Source organism: Eschscholzia californica, unplaced genomic scaffold (genome assembly GCF_041429995.1).
Source record: "Eschscholzia californica isolate CP2 unplaced genomic scaffold, dmEscCali1.0.p SCAF_2, whole genome shotgun sequence".
Taxonomy (NCBI): domain Eukaryota; kingdom Viridiplantae; phylum Streptophyta; class Magnoliopsida; order Ranunculales; family Papaveraceae; genus Eschscholzia; species Eschscholzia californica.
This window is the reverse complement of record NW_028238309.1, coordinates 59,129,533-59,138,932: the sequence shown is the minus strand read 5'-3', so window position 1 is coordinate 59,138,932 and position 9,400 is coordinate 59,129,533. Positions and strand designations below refer to the sequence as shown.

The 9,400-nt window shown below is 35.6% G+C and overlaps 2 protein-coding genes across 2 annotated transcripts; both read right to left on the bottom strand.

The window, feature by feature from the left end:
- Window positions 1-1,539: 1,539 nt before the first annotated feature.
- MTLPD1 (mitochondrial lipoamide dehydrogenase 1) lies at window positions 1,540-4,617 on the bottom strand. The gene is made up of 2 exons (XM_086661567.1): window positions 4,313-4,617; window positions 1,540-2,973 (listed from the first exon to the last, which is right to left on the bottom strand). Exons 1-2 carry the CDS (start codon window positions 4,589-4,591, stop codon window positions 1,723-1,725), a joined length of 1,530 nt encoding a protein of 509 aa, XP_086517693.1. The 5' UTR covers window positions 4,592-4,617; the 3' UTR covers window positions 1,540-1,722.
- A 900-nt stretch (window positions 4,618-5,517) lies between these two features.
- LOC147559667 (putative protein phosphatase 2C 2) lies at window positions 5,518-8,877 on the bottom strand. The gene is made up of 4 exons (XM_086661564.1): window positions 8,330-8,877; window positions 7,671-7,868; window positions 7,322-7,557; window positions 5,518-6,356 (listed from the first exon to the last, which is right to left on the bottom strand). Exons 1-4 carry the CDS (start codon window positions 8,438-8,440, stop codon window positions 5,780-5,782), a joined length of 1,122 nt encoding a protein of 373 aa, XP_086517690.1. The 5' UTR covers window positions 8,441-8,877; the 3' UTR covers window positions 5,518-5,779.
- Window positions 8,878-9,400: the final 523 nt, after the last annotated feature.

Sequence of the window (9,400 nt, the reverse complement as noted above, 5' to 3'; positions counted from 1 at the left end):
GTTTTTCCAGTCAAAGATGTCTTAAATTTATGTGGCGAAAATAGTATCTTCAAAAAAAAAAAATGAACATAAAATGTATATAAGCTAATGCTTAATTCCATTTAATTGTAATCCATTAAGATATTAGTTTGGTATATCAGCGAGAAATTCTATAATATGCATTAGGGCATCACAAAGGTAACATACATCAAGATTTCTTCGCGTCAATGGAGACGGTATATCTCCATATTTACCTCTAAATTCATACTCACAGTCCCCCATCTTTTGTGGTGCAATAAACGCGTTATGATATGCCATTTGATAATCAATCTTTTCTGGTTCCGATACGTTTAGGGCAGCGGAATAGATCAAATCTGTAGCTTCTAGGTAAGACTTTTTACAGTTCACCAGGCGTTTCTTGATACCTTCTTCAGTAGTATTTTTAATCATATCATCAACATGTCTACTGCTGCTGGTAACATTTACAAATGCCAAAAAGGCTGTGATACTGGCCAACTTTGGAAGATCCGCCGTGCTCGCCTCGGGATCCGCAGTCAGCGCGTCGTTGCAAAATTTTGGATCCACTGTTTTTTCACAAACTTGAGTAATCAAGTTTGAATCTTGTGTCGTTGCCGATGTATTGACTAAATTCAACTCCGCATTAATATTAGGCATGTAAAAGATGATGAAGAACACCAAAAACATCGAATAGGAAATGAGGAAAGAGGAGAAACCGAGACGAAAAACCATGTTTGTTATTGTTTTGATACTACTACAACTACAATCACAAATACTTCAAAGTTATATGAGATTTTTGAACTCAATTGGTAATTTTTTTTTTTTTTTGTTTGCAAGATCAGTCTGATTTGGGGTTGAGAAATGACAAATCTAATGGGAATTTGTGAAGTTAACACAAAGATATTGACATTATTCAAAATGCCAAAAACTGAAGGACCATTTACCATATAGTAAAATTGCTAATATAGACTATTACTTGCTAATTAGTCTAATTTTGGTACCCATAATTATGACAATATATGTCTTGTTCTTTTTTCTCTTGGAAAATATTCATGTTGGAATCTACATCATTTGAAGATCTTCACATATTCTTGCTATTCTGGATTACTATTTAACCAAATCGATTTAAATTTAGGGAATAAATACTACTAATTTGGATTTATATTACCAATATCATCTAGAAATAAATTTGGAAATATTTTCATTTCTATGTCACCACAAAATCTTAGCCGAAACCGAGATATAGTTACTTGCATAAAATTTCAAAATATTTCAACCAAAATAATTGAAATATTTCAATTTCCATGCCAACCGAAATTCTGCCAAAACTGAAAAGTGATTCCTTGATTTATAGAATAGTTTGTCGCTGATAAAAATGAAGATTTATTGAAAATGGTTAATTAGTGAGGTGGCCTAAAATTTTCATAATGGCAAAATCAAATATCACAAGAATACCGGTATTTTTGCATGTAGTACTTTATCGTTTGTTGTTCTATACCCAGTCAGTTGTTCCTTAAACAAAATAATTTAAGAGATCAAATGTAAATCAACTCATAAATGTAATGCATATAAGAATACGCAAAAGTTGGGTAATGTGTTCTGGTTTCGGAAAACACATTTCTTATGAAAGATTATCGAAGTGTATGAAAATCATTCAAATAAACTAGACAAGAGACGAAATAAACGATTGAAAACAAGCAATAAACAATGCCACCATATCATCTTCTAGATGTGAATGGGCTTGTCATAAGTAGCCATGGCAGCCTCCTTGATGGCCTCGCTCATGGTTGGATGGGCATGGCATGTTCGTGCTATATCCTCACTCGAAGCACCATAGTGTAAAGCAAGCACAGCTTCATGAATGAGTTCCCCGGCATTTGGAGACATAATATGAACTCCTAAGATCTTGTCGGTTTCTTTTTCGGCAATTATCTTTACCAAACCTTCAGCATTGTCGATCGCCTTAGCTCTGCTATTTGCCATGAAAGGGAACTTACCAACACGATACTCGACACCTAGAGTCTTCACTTGTTCTTCGGTCTTTCCAACTGATGCAACCTCTGGATGCGTGTAACAAACACCAGGAACCAAGTCGTAGTCTACGTGACCTTCTTTGCCTGCTATGAACTCCACACAGGCAACTCCGTCTTCTTCTGCTTTATGTGCAAGCATTGGTCCAGGAACAACATCTCCGATGGCATAGACACCAGGAACATTAGTTGCAAATCGCTCATTGACTGGGATTCTTCCGATTTTATCAGTCTCTACTCCGATTTTGTCGAGCCCAAGACCAGATGTGAATGGAGTCCTACCAGCTGAGACAAGAACAACATCAGCTTCTAGAATGGTTTGCTCTCCACCAGCTGCTGGTTCTAACGTCAATTTTACGCCTTCACCAGATGTGTCAACTCCGACTACTTTAGTCTTAAGCTTAAACTTCATTTTCTGTTTTTCAAGTGAACGTTGGAACTGTTTACGAACTTCACCATCCATGGAGGGAACAATGTCTGATGCAAACTCAACGACAGTCACTTCTGATCCTAATCTGCCCCAAACTGAGCCCATTTCTAGCCCGATATAACCGGCCCCAATGACAACAAGCCTCTTGGGGATCTCTGATAAGGATAGAGCTCCAGTTGATGAGACAATCTTCTTCTCGTCAATTGTTATTCCAGGGAGAGGTTTTACATCTGAACCAGTTGCAATTATAATATGTTTACCTTTGACAACAGTGTTTTCTCCTTCAATGGTGTCGACTGACACTTCAGACGGTGAGATAAACTTACCATAGCCTTTAACATATGTTACCTTGTTTTTCTTAAAGAGACCTTCAATACCTCGAGTAAGATTTGAAACTGCTTTGTCTTTTTGGGACAACATTGCTGGAAGATCAACCTCCACATTAGAAACCTTAATCCCGTGATGGGCGAATGCATGCTTTGCTTCGTGGTACATGTGGGAGGAGTGAAGAAGTGCCTGAAAAAGAGGGAAAAAATTATGTAAGCCTAAGCCTCCGTCACCTATGAGCCAATATAAGAAACACATAAGAACACCAAAAAATCATCAAGTATTAATCATATCATGTTAGTCCAAGAGATTGTGACGATCTTCTGTAGTTAACATACAAACACATCTGGGCAACTTCACAATGACATAAGGAATTGCAGTTTGATTGAGAACTCATGGATTATCATAGTAATGAAACAAAAACTGGATGATAACAAAAAGGACAAGAGAAAGATTCCACAAAAGTAAACCATGAAATGGACAAAAGTAAGACATGAGATAAGGAAATGGGATGATGAAGCAATTTAAGCTAATACTCTAGAACCCAAACCAAGGAAAGCAAAACAAATCGATTAATGAAAGTTATGTTCATGTTGGAATAGTATTTGAATCTCTAGAGTCTAGACATCTTAATTATGGCAGAAACTATTACACCCTTGTTATTGTCAGTACATAGTTGTAACTTCCAAAACCTATTGTTCTAGGGACACAAGCTGACGTAGTAGTGAAACAAAAAACTGGATGGTAATATATTAACAAGCGGAACTAAGCACTACATAACAAAAAGGACAAGACAACGATTGCAAGATATGAGATAAGGAAATGGGGATAAGGAAGCAATTTAAGCAAAAAATTTCAACCCAACCCGAGGAAAGCAATATTAGTCGATTAATTAGTGTTGTTTTTTTTAATATAACTAGATTTTCATGTTCATTTTGGAAGAGTATTTGAGTCCTAGACGTCCTAATTATGGAAGAAAGTCAAACTATTACACCCTTGCTATTGTCAGTAAATCTATTCAAATTAGAGATCTCTAAATCTTACGGTTCATTTGAGGCGTATTTTCCAAAATCATCCCTCTTTCTCGATCTTCCATACAACCGAACAAGTGTATATGTTTCAAATGAATCATTCAACATATCAAAACCTTCAAGTCACTTTTCTAGCTCATAACACTCATCAAATTGCTTCAGTAAATCAGACAATTGCACCCCAAGTATAAATTTCTTATGTAAATCAGATAAAACAATCTAGCTAATCAAATTCAAACTTCAAAGCTGTAATTTCATAGACTTAATCTGATTTATTCTTTGATGGGTAATTTTGAGATTGATTACCCATCAAACACGATTATCATTATTTATTAAGAGAAGAGGTGAAGTAATCTCAATCCACAAAGATATTGTTATCAGCATCAAAATTGCTTAAAAAAACAGATCTAGACATAAGAACAAACAAAACCCTAATTTGTTAAAAAAGTCGAAATCAGAGAAATGAAATTAGACAGTACGAAGAAGATTCGACAAACCTTGGAAGGGATACAACCAACATTAAGACAAGTACCACCAAGAGCACCTCTCTTTTCAATACAAGTAGTTTTAAGACCTAATTGAGCAGCTTTAATGGCGGCAACATAACCACCAGGACCACCACCAATCACGACAACATCGTTTTCTTCCGATCCAGATGATGAAAAATTTCTTGAAAAAGTAGAGAGAGAAAGTGAATACCTAAGAACATCAGATGAGTTACAGAGATTTCTAGAGAGAAGAAAAGCCTTTCGTTTTGCTAAACTCGCCATCGCCATTACTTTTTCTTCTTCTTCAACGCAGCAGTTTTTGATTCTTCATTTTCTTTTTTATAAGAAAAAAAGGGGAAAAGGAAAAAAATGGGTGGAGATCGTGCGGTCGTTAGTGGGCCAGGGTGTTCTTTAGAGATCGAACGATCTGACATCCTTGATTACGTTCACTTTAAATTGAGAAGGCCAAGTAAAATTGTCCTCCAATTTTAGGTTATTATTCTTAACTGAGTCAACTCGGTATTACTTGGTTAATCATAACAATTATCATATAATTTTATTTATGTATGAATGATAAATAAACTAATGTGCTCATGTTGTAGTAGGGCTTGTTTTTCAATCTATTCTTTCCTATGTTTAAAGTAATTACAATCTTAAAAATTCATGGTAGCATAAGTCTAGGGAAGCTCAAACACTCATTAATCTGTACGGATATTTTAGTTGTATGATAATGTTCATTGTTGAATCATTCAGATATACTTAATCAGATAATTGAATACAATCATATAAGCTTAATTTGATTGAACACGAATCAATTAGTTAGCAATGGCTCTAGGCATCTAATGTCATTTATTTTATTTTATTTTTGTTAAAGCAAGTCATCTTTTGTTAACCACTCAGAAAACAGAAAAAAAACGGGCAAATTGTTAACCACTTAAAAAACAGAAAAAACAGTGTCCTCACATCATGTCACATTTTATCTCCATATCTTGTACTCTTCTTCTTATTTGGTGAATGGAATAAAAAGGGAAGGAGTTGAGTGGTCATCGTATTTGGTGAATTCATGAAATAAAAAGCAAAAGAGTGCCCAAAAGATGAAGATCAACTACCACAACCCTAGGAGATGTATTATCTTTCTATCGACATACTTTCATCAACTGATTTTTGAAAATCTCAATGATTTTAAAATCGAAAATAAATATAATGTCATCGTGTGAGAGTACAAGTCAAGTGCATGAATAGATAACTGAAATAACGTGGTTCACTATTATTACATTATAAATACACAACCACTAATCCTGCTTTTATTATATACAACATCACTCAAAACCCAAAACACATCAACTGAAAAATGAAAAGCAACTCCACTACAAAACTATACAGCTGCTTTCCTAACTCCACCAGCTTAAAAACACTACTGGTTCAATAAATAATAATTATAATTTTTTTTGCATTGAATAATAATTATAATTACACTCAACATCCACCATTGTTATCCAACAATCTCTTTAGACTACATAATGCTTCTGCTGATAGACTGCAACACCTTAACTTCTGATTCTTTGGAGTTGGAGGTGATTCTCGATCATTGTCTAATGGAGAAAAGCAGATGATGATCACAGTCAGATTATCGAAAGTTTTGAGTCGAAGTGCTTCTTTTACAAGGTCTCTGGCACACTGGTCTGGATTATCATGCCTTCTGAGACCACGACGAACTATACTGACTGCATCCTGGCTTGAAATGACGTCCCATATTCCATCACATCCGATAATGAGGAATTCATCATCTTCTGTTAGAACTGCTTGCCTGAACTCTGGTTCGGCAATCAGGGGAGAAGATGAGCCTCGAGGTAATTTCATGTCCCAATCGCCTAAGGCTCGACTCACTGAAAGTACTCCGTTGAGGTAACCATCGTCTACATAGCCACCTAATTTCTCGACTCGGTGGCGTTCTGATGCATAAATGGGTCTGTGATCTTCAGACATCTCAATTGCTTCACCTTTACGACATAAAACTGCTCGGCAGTCACCTGCATTGGCTACCAATAGATGCCTGAAATAAATAGGAAAAATCAGCATCAGACAGTGATACTAGATAACACTACCAATAATCTTTACAATACCCCTAATTTGTGAAATGTAGAGTTTCCTACGCTTCTTGTGAAACAAGATCGTGGTCATCCTGGTTTCACCATTTACTAGTGACATGACCGGTGTTCTCATGGCCCATCCTGAGATTCTAGAGACACGGATCAATCTAAGAATGTGGCTAATATGTATATTGACAAGAAAAATATCATAACAACACAACAGGACTTCTACATCCGCCTCAAACCCTTGTGAATGACACACTTACTTCAAAAATGGGCCTAATATCGTACAAAAACAGCACATAAAGTTCTTTGAAAAACTTTGAACTTTATACCGGTTAGGCCAGAAACGGCCCATTAGCCACTTGCCCTCAAGGCCGCCACTGGCCACTGGGTATTATAAGAACGAGATGTTTGCTGCTCGAGTGTTATGGACTGGAGGGTTTGGAAGTAAAGGCATCACAAAGACAAAATTGTTGTTACCGTATTGCGAAACCTTCAAGTTCACTAGGCTATACAATGATGAATGCTAATACCTCTCTAGTCTCTTCCTTGGTCTCTTGAATGAACTTGTTCAAGAAAGAGTGGCAGTGAAACCATGAGTTCAATCTTTGTCCAAACCATGTAGAAGTTGTGATATAACTTTATGTGTCATCAGTTTATTTTTTTGAACTGGGGAAGGCTCAGACCAAACAAAAGAGCTGAACTAATTTCAAGTTGAGACATCATCAATCTCCGACTAGGAAGAATATGTGTAGCGCAATGAATTTCCATATGTTAGTTTGAACTTTGAAGTTCTCTAAACGGGTAGGTACATTTCACTACAACTCCTTATAACCAACACCACTATCATAGAAACCAAAAATAATAACACACAAATAGGAAACTTAAAGTTATTGGTAGAACGAAGCAAGAATAGCAAGTATACCTTCCAAGGATCAGAGCAGTAAGTGCTGTTGTCCCAGAAGAAGTGCTAACACTGCAGTCATCAGCCAATGCGAGATCAGCCGTAAGAAATGATTTACGAAAAGAATTCTCAATCTCTTCTAATACAAGATCATTAGTTTCGGATGTTCGTGGGAAATCAGAATCTTCAAAGAAGAGTCTCATAACATTTTTCCTGATATAAGCTGCAGCATCAGGACCTCCATGACCATCAAACACCTGAAATAAATTCCCAAATGGTGAGTTCAAGTTAGAAACATAAGAATTAGTACCCAAAAACGTGATCGATAATATATCTAAAAGTACAGGTTTGCATATCAAGACTAGATTACCCCATAAAAGGCACTGGGAGATGGGCATCGAAATACAGAACCCAAATGTGAAGATAGATCATCTATCCTTATATGTTCATCTTCCATGAATCTTCTAGGGCCAATATCAGCGTAGCTACCCGATCGAATAAACGGAACGAATAGCGGAATAGAAGAATCGATAAGTCCATCTGAATGATTTTCTGGAGACCTAAGATCCTGAACATAGAAAAACATGATTGAAGTCAGTTCTTTAGTTCCCCCTTTAGGTTTACTCAACAATTTTGACAACAAAAAAGTAAGCTTTTCCTTCTGATTCTTAAATTAGGTTATTCATAAATAGATCGGCAGTAGGTAAAAACTATATGTTTAATTTTCAATGCTTGAAGGTACTTCTAAAGAACTCTTTCTTAAATTTTAATTCTAAATGAATCATGGACTCAAACCTAAGCTAAATTAATTAGAAATTGAAGAAAGTTCCAACCAAATCTAGGAAGATAACAACATAATTAGAGCTTAACTGCCTTGAACCTCTCAATTATGAGCCCTAAATTTCTAATTTTATAACAAAGAACTCAAACCCTAAGCTAAAATTATCACAAAAAAAGAAAGAAAAGAAAAGAAGAATAGCCAAATGAATCATGAACTCGTTACTCAAAAACAGATCAATTAGTACTAACCAAATCGATATTTTCTTCTAAATTTTGAAGATCAGAACTTTCTTTGACAACCGATCGAACATCTAAAACTCTTAAGCTTTGATTACAAACAATTTCTGCTTCAGCTACCATCTTTAATCAAAGATCATCACCAATCAATAATACAACACCAAATCAAATTCCCCCAAATCGGCAAATCCTCCTTCAAATAGAAATACAGAATCAACTGTTCGTCAACAAAAGAACTAGGGTTTTGAAAAAAGTTTCTTTGCAGGAATTATTATTAGTTTCTTGGTAAGAAAGAATCGGAAGATGAGTTACGACTTGTATTACTTTGTTCTTTCACTTACTTTTCGTGTCCCGCGTTATTTTCTCTCTCTCTCTCTCTAGATAATAATGTTTGTTATTGTAATAATTTCTCTCTCTCTCTCTCTCTCTAGATTCTTGTAGTTGTTGGTGTGGTAAACGTGGAATGAGTTTGGTTGCGAAAATTGGTTTTATGACAGTGGTGTGAATTGGTAACCGGCGCCCACCTGTAAATATTGACTTTGGGGCAACAGGAGAGACCTTCAGTGTTAGGTTTCATTTTGCATTATTATTAGGATTTTTGAGGGAGAGGCCCAAAAAATGGAGGGTAAATAAGCATTACCCCCAGCCCAAAAAAAAAATTAGAACCCAGTCCAAATTGTCAGGACAGCTCACAGTTTCCTGGTTTTTATTTTATTTATCCCTCTTTTACCCCTCCACGGGAAATTTCTGTGTTTTCTGACAATCTGACGGACGACAGCGAATCAATTAATTCCCCGTACATGACGTCATGTCAGAGAAACATTCAGATTTTCTGAAAATTCAAAAATGGCGCCATTTTTTGACGAAATTTCAGCCAATTTTTTTGGATCCCTCCCATTATATTTTGTTTCAACTCCTTCTTTCTTCTTATTTATACATCCAAAAATCTTCTTTTCATCATTCTTATTTTGTTTTTCACATTTTATCTTCTTCATCTCTTTCAATCTCTAAAAACATAAATTTTCTTTTCTTTCTCTCTCTAAAAGTTTTATTTTCTTATTTTTGGATGTCCATCATTCTTTT

Coding starts and splice junctions, on each gene's coding strand:
- MTLPD1 (XM_086661567.1), bottom strand. CDS start 4,591: ATGGCGATGGCGAGTTTAGCAAAACGAAAGGCTTTTCTTCTCTCTAGA. Junction 2,974..4,312: donor TTGGTTGTATCCCTTCCAAG/GTTTGTCGAATC, acceptor CCTCTTTTTCAG/GCACTTCTTCACTCCTCCCA.
- LOC147559667 (XM_086661564.1), bottom strand. CDS start 8,440: ATGGTAGCTGAAGCAGAAATTGTTTGTAATCAAAGCTTAAGAGTTTTA. Junction 7,869..8,329: donor TAGAAGAAAATATCGATTTG/GTTAGTACTAAT, acceptor TTCTATGTTCAG/GATCTTAGGTCTCCAGAAAA. Junction 7,558..7,670: donor CTCCCAGTGCCTTTTATGGG/GTAATCTAGTCT, acceptor AATTTATTTCAG/GTGTTTGATGGTCATGGAGG.